General features: G+C 44.5%; 1 protein-coding gene across 8 annotated transcripts in view; it reads right to left on the bottom strand.

Moving 5' to 3' along the window:
• The window catches only part of RBMS3 (RNA binding motif single stranded interacting protein 3), a 724,940-nt gene that overhangs the window by 438,550 nt on the left and 268,782 nt on the right, over positions 1-17,608 (bottom strand). The window contains exon 1 of one of the 8 annotated variants that reach the window (XM_075052987.1): positions 13,674-14,575. The exons of 4 other annotated variants lie outside the window; for them this stretch is intronic. In XM_075052987.1, coding sequence (XP_074909088.1) covers positions 13,674-13,748 — 75 coding nt within the window. In that variant the 5' untranslated portion in view covers positions 13,749-14,575. Of the gene's footprint in view, positions 1-13,673; positions 14,576-17,608 lie in introns of those variants that run through there. 3 more of the 8 variants (XM_075052969.1, XM_075052960.1, XM_075052952.1) reach the window with 3 other exon arrangements.

Genomic DNA, 17,608 nt, shown 5'->3' with positions numbered 1-17,608 from the left:
TGACTCTGAGGCCCCAAGCTACTGTACAAAACACTGTCCCTTTGAAATTTCAGCCTAACATTTATCAGCAGCCAACTTGCTGAAGTGCAAGACATATGCATCCCTTTCCCCCACAGTATTTACTTTTTAAAAGCACCGAACAGTTGTGGGAAACACGGCTCTCCTGCAATGTTACAGTCCTAGCGAAATGGGAAGCAAGTATGAAAAAATGCCAACTTTAATCCTCACTGAGCACAAGCCCCCAGCCATTGCACACCATGGTATTTCTAAAGCACTCATCTGCTGGGAATAGACTTGCTGTCTCACACTGACCTTGGCTGCTTTGCTCTTTTGTCCAGTTCCATTTCATTCCCCATGAAGCCAGCCAGCAACAGCAGCTAAGACTTTATTTTTGAAATGCCAGTGTACCGACACAGGCACCTCCAGAGAACCACACCACAGCTTCCTTTGCTTTGCTGCCAACAACCAAAATCTGCCAGACAGCAACGCATGGGGCAATGGCCACCAAACAGCAAAGATGAAGAAATCAAAGCCCGGAAAAGCCCAGGGAAGCATAAAGGTAGTTGTGAACTGAATACGTGCAACTGCAACCCTAAATATTAGGGAAGAAAATTAAAAAAATTAGCAATGCATGAACTGGGAAGGTAGAGCGACTCATTCCCAAGGTGACGGAGTAGCACACAGTATAGGGGTAAACAATAGACACTAGTTACCACCTACTATCCAGGTACTGGCACTGCTCTGCAATGCAACCTCCCACCAGCCACTTCACTTCTCTCCAATTCTGTTCCTACCCACCTTTGTGAGCCTGCCTTATTTACATTGCTCATAAACTCTTGCAGGCAGGGACTATCTCTTACCCTGGTTTTGTATGCAGCTCAGCACAACAGAACTGCACAGTCAGAGGCAGTCTGCAAACAGTAAAACAACATCCAAAAAAAAAAAAGAGGGGAAGAACATGACTGGCTTAGGAAACACAATTGCAATATCTATATAAAAAAAAAAAAAGTTGTGGTCAAATGCCAGAACAAGCACCATGCGGTGACATACACAAAAGCATTAGGTGAAAGCAAAATGAGAACTAGAAGAGCTCTTAAAAGGATGAGACAAAAATAAAACAAGGGGAAAAAAATCTAAAACTGGGAGAAAAGAGGTTGATATGCTAAATCACAAAAGATGGACAAATCATAGAATAAAAATAAGGCTTCTGGCTTTTCTTCCATTCATTTCGTGCCAATGGTGCCCACACCTCGTGCCTCAGCCTTTTCAAGGTCTGTCCTTGTCACCTAAGCCTCAGATCACCTCTTTGCCACTAGGGCTGGTTAAAAAGTAGGCTTGAACTTACCTGACAATCCCTCCTAAGAGCAAATGAGAATGTGGGAAATAGGAAGAAGGAAATAAAATTCCCATATCTACCCCAGAATAGCTGACTAGCACAAAAAGGAAGTCACCCACTGATGGTTAAGAAATAATAAACAACTAATAATTTACTCCCTTGCTAAAAGACCAGGAGAGATGAAGCATAAATGAAGTCTACTTCATCAGCTGTTATAGTAGCGTGGCAGTCATACCTCATTCCTCAACACACATTGTAAAATTCACAATCTACATCTTTGTGGCCATTGGCACAGTTCCTTGTTCTGCTTTAAAAACACCAATAATCCACTCTTGTTTATAGTGTTTTCATATGTTTAAAACAAAACTCTTGGGACACAAGAAGTTATCAGCATCAGGGATATCACCCATTTCTCTCCCATCCACAGTGTACCTTTGAGTCCAGCAAGCCGTAATTTTTAAAAACTCAACTACTTCAATACAACAGTAAGGCAAGCACATATGATAGTGTTACAAGCCAAGATGAGAGGAATAAAAAAAAGTAATGACAACAAAAATATCTAAAATAAGTCCTGGCAAGGCACACAACATCAGGCATGAGAAAACCAAAGCCAGTTGGCTCTGATGAATCTGTATCTATCAACTACTATTTAGCTAACACCTACCCGTAAATAACTTCTTTGCTATTCCCTTGCTGATTAACAGGGTGCTGTAGATTGGAAAAAATTATCCTGAAGGACTCGAACATAGACCAGTCCTTACAGGATGCTGATCAAATTGTGACAATCATTTCAAAAACCCTTCCCATTGGTGCCTGACAGGAGGCTCTGCAAGAGCCAGCGAGGCTGGGGGCTGTGCATGGGCGCTGCTTGAAAGAGTTTTTCCCTCTGTTATTTCGAAGCATCCTTTGCATACTTATCCAGGTGTCCCCTAAGTTTTTAATGTCTTCTGGAAAAATTTGGGCCAAGCACTGTTTGAATCTCTACAACTGTGCAACCTGGGCCCTGATCTGCCCCTCATCACTGGTCACACACCACGAATGTCCTTTTCACCTGGGTGCCTTAGTAGGACTGCAGATGACTTCCCCAACACTGAAACAACAGGGAATTCCTCTCCTCCAGAAAGCGCATCCTTTTACCCTGCTCCATTTCTCCTCTTCCCCAACAGAAAGGCTCAAGGGCTAGAAGGTGTAACACTGAACCAGCTAGGCTGGTTCAGGAGCTCACTTCAGATAAGTGATTTTTCAAACTGCTCTGTAATTCTGGATGCCCCACCTGGGAGTCGTATTGGGTCTGGCTTCAAATGTTTTTGAGACCTCCATCTGTTGGAGTTGTGAGTACTCAGCACTTCTGGATAACCAGAGTTTAACATGCCACCTTCTGCAAATGTTTCTCCTTTATTTTCCCAGCTTTGCCTCCACTCTTACATCACTCATGCACTGCATTTGCTCATAAAGCAGCATCAACATTCCCCACCTCCCTGTTCTGCCCAAAAAGAGAAGGTGTGGATGCTACACAAGTCTATCCCCAAACTCTCGATAATCCGGTATAAGGCTTCTGGAGGCTGAGGCCATTATTTGCATGCAGCCATTACATGAGCAAATAAGGTGTTTAAGGCACCTCTCAGAATGGCCTCTGAAGATTAGTTAATGTTTATACAGCCCACTGAAAATTGAAATGACTGCTACATGCTAACTATTACCATCACCAGGGATCCATTTAAGTAAAAGCAGGGCAGAAAGTGAAAGAAACAAAACTTATTTCTTCTGTCCAGCACAATTATTGCCAGACTTATGCATGCTAAAAACACCCAATAACCCATCTAACACAGTAAATTAATGTTTATGCTATTAAGTTTAGACAATCTTATGCTGAAAGGTTTTCAAACTACAGGAAATTGCACGTTGCGCGGGGACAACTGTATACAATTACAGTGATTTTGTAAAATGGCAGAGATATAAAGCAGAAACTGAGTGGCCGGCAAGGCTTCTAAATCACACAGATAACAAGTATGTCCTGGCGGGCCAGTAGTCTACAGCTTTCTCACGGCTGTTTCTAGAGATGGGAATTATAGCCGTAATCTCAAAATTCAAGATGACTCAGTGCATTGCACACCTGTACCTGGAAGGCAACAACAGACAGGTGGAATCAGCATGCACCACTACTGCCATCCCAGAGTCACCATACATCAGCCAGATTTATTATTATCCCATCTTGCACCGCCAGCCAGTAGCCATAGTAAAAGTGCCACCGAAAGGGCACTGTTACTGGGAATATTTGGATCTACCCCTGTGTTTCTTTAGGACGTAAAAGCTCCAAAGAGATACAAAGAGCACAAAGACAAAATCCGCAAGTGTGATGCTCTCCCAGGCAGAAAGCTCCCAGATGCTTTGCTAAAGGCCACAGCAATATGTCTGCTGTATGCTTGTTTTCATGAAGGATTGTTTAACAGTACTTAGTGCAGCTCTACCTTGACACAGTAAACATCATCTTAATACAGCCTAGGTAAAGTATTCAGCTTACCAAGTCCTCCTGCACGCTCTGTCAAACATCTGAAGGACTGCAGTGCCTCTGACTTTTTTCTGATGCCTTTCAGGTACAGAGCGGTATTAAAGCCAGTTTTCGTGAATGCAAAACCGGGCAGGGAATTGTATAAGAGCTATTGGTCCTATTCTTTACCTTATTCATTGTACCATTCATAGCTCTTTTCATCACTAAACAATTTCAGAAGTGTCATTTGCACATGAAACGAGTATATATTACACTGTTCAGTTACATATGGTAGATTATCAGTTTGTGTGTATCAGCTAAGCAGAACATTGACAGCTGTGTAGACACATCTCAGCCGATACTAAAAGAAGTCTTGTCGGCAGTTTTGATCTTAAAGTAAATACACTGAAAAACTTAGCTCTAATTAGGCTGAAAGGCAGATACGATTTTCTGGAATGAACACTAAATGAATGCTGCCGATAACACCATCTTTGCAAAATATCTTGTTTGGTTTGTCTTAAAAAGATAACATTTTCAAGATAAAACATTCTGACTTAAAAGTGATATGTCCCTGCTGTTTGCGTGTTCACAAAAATCTGAATTTTATATTTTAAGCTGCGTGTTATGCTTCATTAATGTGAAATCACCATCCTGCATCACAGACATATTAGCTGAGCTCCAAGTGACCTAATTCATTTTTAATATTTCATAGTTTGTTAAAAGCTGAAACGAGAGATCACTAACACAGCTCTGACACCCCCTGTCACGAATCAAAAGATGTAGGGAAAAGGTCATGTACTTACTAACTGGCACCAAACCAAATTCATCACTATAAAATGAGAGACCAGAAATGAAGACTGCATTTCCCATTATGCTTCTCTCTTCACAAGAGCATCCATCAACTTGCACGATACCAACAAGCAGAATTTATTTATATGCATGTCCCCCAATGAAAGGTCAGAGAGATGTGATGAAGAGAAGAAACGAGGATTGCAGCCTTTGTCTAAGCAAGAAGTAGTTCCTTCCCTTTAAAGCAAACTCAGCAGCAACAGCCTTTGAAGACCAAAAGGAGAAACAATTCTCAACCACATAAAGAAACTAACAAGTCCCTTATATGGCTAAGAATTGCAATGCCTTTTTTTTTTTTTTTCCACAGCTGGAAAAATTAGAACAAGAGGGGAAAAATAGAGCAGACTTTAAACAGGCAGTTCTCAGAGCATCAGGGAATTCACACAGGCACATCATTCCAGCCTTAAGAACTGCCAAATACTTTCTTCTTTAAAGGGAAGGAGGACATTACACCAGGTGAGTCCCTGAAATCTAGATTTTAACTCTCCTGCTGTAACTATGGATACCTAGCTTTAAAAACCTTTTGTGATATAGCGGTACACCAGGCTCCCTTATCTCCTCCTCCGGCGAAACGCCTCCATCTGAAGTCCCCTAATCTCCCTTCATCTCGCAGGTCACCAATGCACCACCTCAAGGTTTTACCAACTCTGGCACCACGCGTCCAAAACAGCCCTCTGCCCCGTCTACCGCATCTTCAGTCTGCCTCTCGCCCTCCGGTAACCCGGGGGCAAAGGTTGCCAGCTTCTCACCCAGGAAGGCAACTAGACTGCACCACATGTCGCGTCGAATAACCAGAGAGTTCTCGCAGGCAAGTCAGACGGGACTCGATGGCTGATCCCGCCGGTGCGAGGCCGCGTGCGGAAAGGTCAGGCTCCCGCCCAGCGTCGATACTGAACTTTGAATGGCTCAGCCTGGCTGGTCTCTAAATATAGCTGGGCTGGGCAGAGGAAGGGCTGTGAAAGGGGCTGGGGAAGGGAGCGGGACAGAAGCCTAACGAGCAATCAGTTAAATGAAACAACATCACGTTGGTCTACCTGCAAGACTCTCCCGCTTTTCTCTGCCACGCTCTGCAGTGGAGTATTGAAGTGCAGCTTCAGGATTTAGTCTATTAATGCAAACTCGCAGAGTAAGAACAAACTGCTGCTTGATTTATACATGGGAGGGGGGGATACAAATCTGTTCAACAACTTCTCTTCTTGAATAAATTTGAATCACACAGCAGTGACGTCACTTCCACTATGTGACAGCCCATAAATCATCATCAACCACATGGTACCAGCCATAAAACATGTGTCATGGAGACACCACCGAGGAACAAAATATCAGAGCACTTTACATTGTAAACATGCAATCTTATGCATCTTCCAGCTTTGACCGTGATCTATACAAGTCAGGTGGTTTATTTCATTCATTTGCATCTGAATGAAGTCAACACAATTCACTGAGGAACCCTTATAGAAAATCTGTCCTGACAATTTCATCTGCATAAATTTACCACAAATGAAACACTTAAAAATGTAAATATTTACTTTTTTAATAAACTACCACATTTCATACTGAAGTTGACTTTATGACAGATAAGCAGAGAGGGAATTTATTCCCACCATGGTTGCAAGCAAGCAAGCACAGAAACAAAAAAGGAAGACAAGAAGAAAGTCATTGCATCCAAAAGTAGGAAAAATCATCTTTTTCTCTTATTTGACAGTGTCAGGCCTGAAAAGTCTTTCAGTTAATAAAAAATTCTAGAAGAGATTAGACTTTGCTGTAAACCAACAAAATCAAAAAGACAGTGTGGCTGAGGAATTCAACAGGAGCCTCTAATCTACAACTACAGATAGGACAAGTAACCTTTGCTTCAGTTCTCCATTTAGAAACACTGTATCCTCAAAAAAAAGACCTACACAGAAAACTGACTTGTTTCAAATTTCAAAGAGGCTACACAGTATTTTTATCTTAACAATTACATAAACAAAAGCAAAACAGGCTCACCACTCTACCCTTTACTTCTTGTGGATTAACCATGCTTACTCTCTCACAGAAATTGCTAATCTTCATTATAGGCACAGGGCTCCATGGAAAACATCTCCTATGGCAATTAGAGTTCCACTACATATAAATCATATCTCAATTGTGGCAGAGAGAAACAGACAGAAAGACAGAACAGTTGGGGGGGGGGGTTCATTCTCTAAAATTATAAATCAGAATAAATAATGTTGAATAGAAATTATAGCCACAGAAAACCCAAAATGTTGTTAAATATCATATGAGGTATGTCCTCACCCACTTGTACTATGTAGAATCATTTTGATAGACAGTTCTTGTTTCTTTTGTAATTTTTTTTTTTTTTTAAACCTGCATATTGTTCAGCTGTCCTGGTTTTGCCATGGAGAACAGCATGTGCTTTGTGGGCCTGATTCTGCCTTCCTGAAGACAAGTGAATCTCTTTCGTTGATTTTTCAAAGGAAGCAGCACAGATCCCTCTCACTATAACTTCTATTCAATAATATTACTGTTAATCAGCTACTTACAATATTGGTATGTCATTCTGCATCAGCAGACACCATTCTCAGGCTGATACTTTGCACATTTAAAGTAGCTCTCTGTGTAAAAGTGTTTACTTCTAAACTTCCCTCCATCACTCAATCTTGCCCGTACAAGTGGGAAAGCAATTGCGAAACGATCACTACACAAACACTCACAATATAGGCTGTGACAATATCTGAGTAAATCACTGTTCTCTGTCTCCCTTCTCTGCCCATCTGCAGTCTTTGGTATGGAACAACTATATCATAAAAGCTCTTATTCACACATGCTTTTGATATTACACTATTTAATCACATACAGCTGTAGCTGATGAGACTGTTACAAAACACAAACTTAATGTAGCACTGGAAGCAAGTTCTGGAGACACATTAACCATTTTCCTCTACATAAAATTTCTAACATTAAAAGGCTTTTCTTCAAGAAAAACAAAACAGAAAAAAAAAAAAAAAAAAAAACAGCCCACTCATTTTTTAAAATCTGCTTCTCTTCCTGGACACTCCAGAATGGGCTTGTTTGCAAGTGAACTCAAAGTCCCTGCCTGGAGCGTAGATAGTGACAAACCCACTTCCCCCACACTAAACAAAAATAATAATTAAAAAACCCTGCCTGCAATTATATGCAAAGGGAACACTATCCAGGCTACTTACAGCAAGACCTGAAATGAACTCAGGCATCCTACTTGGAAGGCATCTTTTCTTATCTGGTTTTTAACTCATGGAAATTTAAGAACTGACAGTCTGATGATTTTTTCCAAGATACTTGAATTAAAGTGCGAATATACCATCATGCTTACTCTGAAAGGCCCCCATGCATTAAGAACCAAACCAGTCCAGTTCTGAAGCATTGTACTTTATTTTGAAGGGGCACCTAGTATAAGGCATTCTAAATTATAACTATTAACACACTGCATTTGCCACAGCAAGATCTATGTTGCCTAATCTGGCAAATGCTTGTAACTTCCATCTTTTGTTATGGAAGTAAAATATCTGCTTGTAAAATAAATCTCCATAAGACACAGTAATACACAAATGTTCGGGAAAAAAAAATCTGAACTTTCCCACAGTTTTGGTGTTCGGGTTTTTTGTTTGTTTGTTTGTTTGTTTGGGGGGGGGGGGGAGGAGGCTTTTTTTTTTTTTTTTTTTTTTTTATTTAAACAGACTTTGAGACATTGAGGCAACACATGAAAGGAAGATCAACCAAGAGATTCAACATCACTTTAATATATATCCTGGTGTCCCTTACAGCAACAAAAGTATTTTTTCTCCACGCATGTAAGGATAGATGGCAAACAGTAATGGAAAACAAACGAGTTCATATATTTCTGCATTTTTCAGAGGAACATAACTTTTATCTTCCTTATTGTTTAAAGCAACCGGCAAAATTCTAGAGTTCGATATTAATATTACTGTCAAAATTACAGCCAGGCTTAAATATTTTTAAATGGCATTTAAACGAACTCATATTTCTTTTGGGCAGCTCTCGGAAGCATTTAAAACATGCTGCGACATACTGAATCAAACAGGGGCTAAGTGCGAACGAACTTCATTCCTAGAAATGCATTTCTCTATTTGCAAGTGTTTGCCTTTACTTTGGCACAATCACATGGGCTCCAGCTAGACTTTTGAGCTCTGGCAGCAATCCAAGCTGCAGATGGTTGGAAATGCAGCCTGAAATCAGTGTGTGGTTGATGAATTACTCCTTACACCTGACCCCTGCTTCACACCAGGCACCAAACACAATCTGAACACTACCAGCCAGAGAAGCCCTGTCAGGCATCTCTGTATCTGGAACGCTTTCTTCAAGGCCTTCTGTATGGCCAGATGGCCAAAAGTGGGGAATGCGGTAAACTCGCTAAACAGAAACGTGAGTGACAAAACAGCACAGGATTGGTAGGTACAAGGTGAAGAGAGGCAAGAGCTTTGCGCCAATTCCAAAAATACGCTTTCTAAAATGAGCAAGGAGGGAGGCTTGCTCGTGGCACGGAACTGAAAGAGGTCCCCAATTCCTTTGTGCCCTAAAAATGGCAAAAGGAAACATAACAAAACACATACACGTGCCCAGACATGTACCTGTAAAATTACTTTATCAAGCTTAAACTCTTCTGAGTACACCTGTTTGAATTTCCCAATTGTTTTTTTCCTCAGCTGGGGCACGTATCTGTCACTTCATGGACATGCTCATTAAGCCACTCTTGCCCGCGGGCCAGTCTGCACAACTTTCACGTCCACAGAGACAGGATTTTATTCACATAGGTGTTGGGAAATCACACTTCTTCCTTTTGCATGTGTTCATATGTGCATCAGGCAATCAGAGATGAAGAGGTATCGTGAGTACAGTAAACACCACCTCTCTGTTTGAGGTATTTCAGCCTTCTAACAGGGTAGGAGAGTCAACACCATGAGACTTAAACTACCAAACCCGAACCATGACTAATAAGTAGGAAATATCTGGAGAATGCATGAAAGCAAACCGCACGGAAATAGCTGCTAAACTGGCGTATTTTTACCCCAAATGCAGGTACAGTGATCGTAAACCAAACAATTCCTGTTGGCAGGTAACTGTGGCACCTCCTCCTTTCTAGCCAAGTAATTCAGCTTTTTTCAGCAGAGCGTTTGGAGAGAAAGCTTACCCCAGCGCTAGGTCTACCCCAGCTGCAGAGGACAAAGATAAAACACAGCATCTACTAAATTAAAGACACTTCCAAATATATTCAAATAGTTCAGTTAATATTTTTTTCTCCCTTTTTCATATCATTATGTGATATTTCATGGTGCCTAGTTTTGTTTTCCTCTGTGCAAAACAGCAAAGAGAAAAGAATTTGCTTTGGCAAGCAAGAAACTAAAGAAAGAAATTCAGACCACGATGCAAGATTTGGCATTGTTATCATTTCATATGTGACAATTTGCAACATAGTCCTGTAAGCCAGTTGTTTGAGTAGTTATGCCATCAGCAAGGATGCAACTAAGGAAATCTCACTTAACGTCTCAAAATAAACTAAAAAGCTCCTATAGATTCTCATCAGATATGCATGAGCTGAACCACCTCCGTGCAATATTCTTTGCAGCAAGAAGAGAAGACTATACTTCAATTACAACAGTAACCAAAAAAGTTTACTCTGAAATAAACTCCTAGGACAACTGGACTCTGCTCTCAGGATCTGCCCGAAGAAGTTCCAACACTGTACGTTCAAACTGCAGTTGTCAGCGTCATGCCAAAACAAGAAAAATAAGGTTACGTCTTTCCTCAGACTCGGTGCTTGTCCTTAAGAGACATACTAAATTCCTTGCAATTGTCTCTTAAAAATTTACTTTCGCCCCGCACACACCCCTTTTCATTTTTGGATGACAATGCGTTTGTCTAAACCTGCAATTAAAGTTTTAGCTTCGGTGGTGGCATCTGATAATGAAGGAGTACAAGTAAATTGAATAATAAGAGTGCATGCTTCATGCTCCACAAAAGGCCACAAAACACTAAAAACTTAAAGCAACCAGACAAACATATGGAATCCATTTTTTCTATTTATAATCCCATTACCCATATAGCTATTCATTTACACCATTTCTGCACAACAACATGCTAGCTATGTTAGAAGACACAAACACGGACTGTAGACTGACTGAGATCCTGCGCAGCTCCATGCTCCCCCGTGAGAAAGGCGTGATGTACAGTAACGCGGTACTTCTTTGAGAAGAACCGAGACAACTTCCCCAAACAAGCGAAGCAAAACCAGTGCTTCACCCAAATATGCTAGGGAACACAAATTTCCAAACTTTGCCCATTGAACACAATGCCAGTCTGCATTTCACAAGCTGTACACAAATGCCATAAGAAAAGCCAGAATTTCTTTCTTAATTACAAATGAATGCACCCCCCCTCAGCGTGCATGACTATGAGCATAAAAACACATTCTTTCTGCAGAGCTGAATCTTACCATGCTCAGTACAAAGAGTAGTTTTTGGAAAATAAAAAGCTGGAGTTCACAGGATGGCTGGAATCGTACAGGGGTTTATTAATATGTGTTGCTCCAATAGGCATGATAAAAGATACAGCTCTCCACCACAACGTTATTTGATTACCCGACTATTAGCTTTAGACATACAATGGATCTAACCGCTTTAAAATGTCCCAGAAGCTGATGGCTAGCTTTAAGGTAACAAAATCCAGATGCTGCTTGTCTGCGCTAAACTCTTAAGGTCTATAGAAGAGAAATACTTGTACATGTGTATATATAGGTGCGTGTATATGTGTTTATTATTTAGCTTTGATGTATGCACTTAACTGCGGAGCAAGGAAAACAAGAAAAATTAATGCCATATAAAACGTATCACCGATTTGAAATTTTACTTGTCCTTACAGTAATAATGCACGTGTGCAAAGACAGACACACATGACTTTTCACGGGGTTGATAATTTTATATACTGGCTATAAAAGTGCATTTAATTTATTTTTTTAAAGCATCAGGTTAAAAAAAAGCCAAGGTACGGAAAAGCTATTGTCACTATTTTAAGCTCAAATACAAGGTTAATTTCCTCAAAAAGCTTATTTTACAAAGTTGAGAAAAATGAGAAAAAAAGGAAAAAAAAAAGACTGGCGAAATGTAAGCTACGTGAGTAAAAGGCATGGAATGTCCAACATTTCTCCTCCAATACTCGAGGCTATTGTTCTTTCAAAAAAACACCATCAATTGTTTCATGTCCTTGGCTTGCCAGGTTTTGAGGAATAGCATCAGTCTGCGTCCCCCAATCCCCCAAACAGTTAAAGCTATAGGCAATATTGCAGTCAAGCTAGTGATGGGCTGCTGCTGCAACAGCAACAATACACACTAAATGGTCACAGAGGTAAAATGCAATTTGGATCGACCTTGAAAGGAAGAAAAAAAAAAAAAAAACAATAAAAATCACTCCCAAATACAAAATTAAAAAAGGCTAAATTTTATGCAAAAAAAAAAAAAAAATATCCGTACAATACAGAGAAAGAAACAGCAGAGCGAAGAAGTGAGAGGTAACCCTGCCATGAATTACAAGGCTGTAATCACATTGAGTGGTTCTGGTGTCATCACAACTCCAACCAGCCTGAATCACAGTTTTGACAATTAGTTAATTTATATAATGCAGCAGTCAGGCTATAAACATTAACGGGAAAGTAATTTTATTAACAAGGAAATATAACTTATCCTTTCAGAACTGCAGCCAGATCAATGTGCTTCAAACCAAAAGTCTGGAGAAGTCAGCCTCCCCCGTGGCACTTCACCACACACAGACGCACACGTCAAATGTCCCATGTGTTAAATTTGCCACAGAAGCGCGATGCGTATATGTGTGTGCAGTGCCGTACGCACGTGTGTGCGCTGTGCCTGTTTTTGCCCCCCCAAAGGACGTTTGCTTATTGACTGAAACTGTTAATCTGTGGCTGTGAGGTCAGACTTCAGAACAGTATTTCTTTTTACACCCCCCCCTTTTTTTCCCCCCTCTTTTTTTTCCCCTTTCCTTTCTCTCTTTTTTTTTCTTTTTTTTTTTTTCTTTTTTTTTCTTTAAATATAGTGTCCTAACAGGGTTTGCAAACTTTCGGTTTAGGGCCTTCTTTTGTTGCTGTCCCTTGGTCACACAGGAAATCTTTTCAGAGAGCAGACTATTACACAATGGCATTAGAAAAATAAAGCTTTAATTAACTAACTCATGGCCAGGTAGCATCGACTTCCCTCAGCCTCTGTAGGAGACGCAGGCCTGCTCTCCAGCCTGCTGGCATCTTAAAAATTATTAAGAAGAAAGAAAAAGGACGAGTCCGTGCTTGGATACGCACTCCAAAAGTAGCTACCCTCTATTTCCAGACCTTTTAAATGCAACAGAGTACAGCTGTATCATCCTCAGTATTTAATGAAATATTAAAAGCAGTGCAACGCACTGAAACAAACTCCACCAGATTTACGGTCGGTTAGCTCCGAGCTCCGCAGCATCTCCTCCTCAGCTGATTAAAAGTTTGAGCCGCCACAGACAGCTTTTCTAACAGCAAAACGCTTTTAAGCTCCGAATAGACCGTAGAGATCGCCGGGAGAGCCAGCAAAAGAGCGCTGCGTGCCTGATGCTGTCCAGAGCAATCTTCATCCCGTGCCACCACGAACGCACTACCTGCCCGCCGTTACGACAGCGTTAACCGCACCGGTCTCCCCAAACAATAAGAGGAATTAGCCGACGCCAGCAGCCCTCGGGAAAATAAATAAATAAATCGATTAAAATAAAGAAAGAAAGGCGGGGGGGGGGGGGGGGGGCAGGCGGTAACCTTGCCGCCTCTCCCGCGCCCGCTGCCTGCCTCCCAGCCCGGCTCTGCGTGACACCGAACGCGGGGAAGCGACGGGAAAGCCGCCGAAGAGGAGAGGCGAGCCCGCGGCCGGCGCGGCGCCGCTCCGCTCCGCTCCGCTCTCCATCGCCCGCCAGGCGCCCGGCCCCGCCGTACCCTACCTTGGTTTGGAGATAGTGGGGGTAGTAGTAGGTGTACTGGGGGTACATTGGCTGCTGGTCCAGGCGTTTGCCCATGTAGCTGGAGTCCTTCTGGCTGGCGCAGGGAACTCGTTGGCAGGGTGTAGTGCCCCGGGGCCTGTCTTCCTCTCACGCCGCTATTCCTGACAGCGCGGGCGACGGAGGAGGCTGCCGAGACTTCCTCGCCGTCTACCGCGCGCTACTTCCAGCGCAGCCAAAATCGCGCCCGCACGCACATCTACGTGTGTGTGTCTGTCTGTGTGTGTGTGTGTGCCTGGCCGGGGGGGCGTGGGGTGGTGGTGTGCGGGGGTGCGCGGGGCTGGGGGGTGGGTGGGGGGGTGGAAGCCCCCTGCCCGGCTGCCCGCGGCGGAGCAGCCCGCCTCCCCCGCTGGCAGCAGCGTGCCTCCGGCGGTGCCCGCTGCCCGGCTCGGGAGGGAAACGTCCTGCGAGAGGAGCCGGGAAGACAGTGCAACTCCAAACCTCCGCAGAGCCGCTCGCTCGCTCGCTCGCTCTCCTCGTCCTCTCCTCGGCTCGCCCCACTCTCGAGCCCTCCCCTCTCGCTCCCCACCCGCCCCCCTTCCAAGAAGAAGAAGAAGGAAAAAAAAAAAAAAAGGGAAAAAAAAAGAAAAAAAAAGAAAAGAAAAAAAAGGGGGGGAGGGAAGAGCCTTCCCCAGCCTAGTTGCCGCTGCCTCCCTCACGGAGTGACATGGTGCTCGGGGCTCGTCCTGTCTTTCATTCAAACCCCCTCCGCGCCGCGCCGCCGGTGGGAGGGACCTCGGCGCGCCGCTCCCCCGGGAGGCCGGCGCAGGCCGCGCGGCCGCCCCCGCCCGCCCCCGCGGCTCCCCGCGCCCCGCCGCCGCCGCCGCCGCCGCCGCCGCGGCCCCCGCCCCGCCCCGCTCCGCCCGGCCCGGCCCCGCGGCCGCCCGCGCCCCGCCGCCCGCGGCCCCGCCGGAGCGGGCAGCGCCGAAAAGCTGCCGTGGGACTCGGGAAATCCTAACGCCGGGGAGGCGGGGGCGGGGCGGGGCGGGGCGGGGGAGAAGCCCCACAACGCCTTTTTTTTTTTTTTTTTTTTTTTTTTTTTTTTAAGAAACAGGCAGGGGAAGGTCATGGAGCCTTGTCGCCGAGCAGGGAAGTCGTCGTCCTCCCGCCCAGGCCCCCTCAGAAAACTACTCCGTGCCGTCATCCGGCACTTCGCGGAGAGGCGACCCGGGGCCAGACATATTAAATACATACTTTGTTAGACCGCTTATATAAGACTTGATTTATTTAAAGTTGGAACAAAATGGAGGAAGAGGGTGAAGAGGAAACTCGCCCGGCCTGACTTACGGGCGCCTTCAGCCACACGCGTGAAAATACCACAGTGCCACAAAAGTTACCCACGGCTCCGTTTCCCCCCCCAGAACGGCCGGGCCGGGCCGGGCTCCCCGGCAGCGCGCCCCACGGCCTCCCCCCCGCAGCCCCCCGGGCCCAGGTGAGGGCCAGGCGTGGCACCCACGCCCCGCGGCCAGCTGCACACCTGCCGCAAACCCCGTGTCAGCACGGCAGTCCCAAATATTCGTCCTCCGAAAGACGCGAAGAAGAGGATCTCTTGCAACAGGACTATAAATCACCGGGAAGAAAAGTGCGTGAATAACAAAATGTTTCTCGTGCACAGATCCCAGCGTTTCTCCTTTTTTTAAATCACTTGCTCCTTTAACACGTCATCAGATTCCTGGGCCTTTCTACAGTGGCTTTGCCTATTTATAAATTCGGGGGGGGGGGGGGGGGGAACATGTGGGGCAGCAGTTTCTTTTTGTTCTTATTTAAATCATCGGTAGTATTGCAGCAGGATTGTCAGCTGCTGTATTATCAAGCAAATTGCTTCAGAAAAAAAAAGAATTATAAAAAGAATTTCTTTAAAGGGACACTTCTCAAGGCTGGTAGAGCTAAAATTAGACTTGCCAGCTGTGTTTTGGTTTGTGGGCACGTGCTTGCACATGACAGGAACATGGAAATATCACGCTTTACTCTGGCAGTTTGCTGTTCTCGTAAGCAGAGGCTGTTGTTACGGATTCCTATAACTGCCCCATAGCCAGTTAGTTCACGGGCAAAAGAAAGCAGCTGAAGGAAACGGGCAGTGTGGGAAGGCGTACGCGCGCTCAAAATACTGCCTATGTATCTGTGTAGTATGCACAGATACACTGTGCTTTCATCACCAGGCAGTAGTAATTATTCATTATTGGTATTTAGGTACCAGTCGTATGCCATACAGTGGGAACAACACACCGTGCTTGCACAGGTATTTGCCCCCCGTTTCAGGAGAAAAACTTTGGCAAAACGAGCGCTCTGTTCCCAGAGCACTGCACAGGCATTAACCAGTCACTCTTGCCCATCCGGAGGAGCCCCGTGGAGCACCACCGCTGCGCCAGCTTCCAAACCTGCCTAAGCCAGGTTGGGTAAACTATTGAGTCTTTTCAATTCCTACTGAAGTCCAAGCTGGCCAGGACTGCACGGTCCCTCGGAAGCTCAGAGCAGAGGTGAATGAAGAAGACAGACGGGCATGGGAGGAGAAGCCTGCAATTCCCAGCTCCCAGCCCTATGGTTTACATTGCTGCTCAGCTTTAAATACGCTGCCTCTCATGGTAGCGCATGATACTCTTGCTTATGCTTTTTCTTCTCCCCCTCTGCTTTCCCCGAGGGTGAAATAGACTGTTTGAGGGTTGGTATCTGCAGAAGTGAATAGTGATTACTTGACGGTACGTGATACTTTGAGCCTGACAACTTTCAGATTGTTCTTTCAACTGCCAGAATTAAGTTGTTGTGCTTCTCTCCCCACCTTCTCACTTTTCCCTCAGGATATTAATGCAGTTTTTCTTGCTAAGCAGTTTGCTTGTAGAAGTGGATGTAACCAGAGTTGGGGGAAGAAAGAACCTATGTGTAGAGGGCGAAATAAAAAAGAAATACTAAGAAAGTAGAAAAACACGCATTCTGACCAAGAGATCTATCTGAACATGCAAGGTTTGCTGTGGCCGTTATTTTACGTCCAGGAAGGACCACTTTCGCTATGCCACCTGACCACTGTGAGTATTTCACGTCACGGCATAAAATTTCAACACGCGACTTCCACACACCCCCATCAGACACACGGGCCAGTAGCACCAGCAGTTCTCGCCAGTAGGAAAAGGTCGGGAGCTGCAGGAGAAGCCGGGCTGCTACCTGCGTGGGTAACAGCTCCACCTTCCTCCTGCTCTCTCCCAGCAAAAGTCTTACATATGCAGATGGTCTGGATTTCCCTTTTCAGCTGTAATCCTGACAAGGGGCTGAGCAGTCTCTGCTGTTTGTTCCGAGTGCTCAGCACCTTGCATGATTGAGCCTTCAGAGATGCAAGAGAGAGCAGAGGCAGCAAAAATAGGAATTCAATATAAAAGAGTGGGGGGCCAAGGGGAGAAAACGGGAGGCAATATAGCATAGCAAAAATGCAAATGAACAGCCACAAAAGCAGATTTAGATAGCACACAGCCTCTGAACAAATGCTAGTGCTGGAAAATGGAAAATTTCCATTTGCAAAATACAGACATCAAAAAGATCATCTGTGACTCGGGAGCACACTGTTTAAATAGAATCCCCTTCATTTTCTGGCCTGTGCATTTGAATAACCGAATCCACTTGCAAACTGAAATAGCAGTTTGCCTACCGAGTGTTAAGTATAAATGTTCCTCAAAAGAAAAGACAAGCTGTTCGATCCCAGTGAGCAACAGCGAGCAAACTTCACAACTTTTTTTCCTCCTATTGGAGGCTCATTATCAAGCCCAAGCCAGGCCCACTCGCGAGAATCCAGCGAGCAAGCCAAGTCCCAGTGCACCTGCAAAGGCGCTGCTGCTGCTGGTGTCACCGACCTGGGGGGAGATTCACCAGACAGCCGAGCAATAAGGATCTCT

The sequence above is a fragment of the Buteo buteo genome, chromosome 2 (genome assembly GCF_964188355.1).
Source record: "Buteo buteo chromosome 2, bButBut1.hap1.1, whole genome shotgun sequence".
NCBI classification, from domain to species: Eukaryota; Metazoa; Chordata; class Aves; order Accipitriformes; family Accipitridae; genus Buteo; species Buteo buteo.
This window is presented reverse-complemented; position numbering and strand designations above follow the sequence as displayed.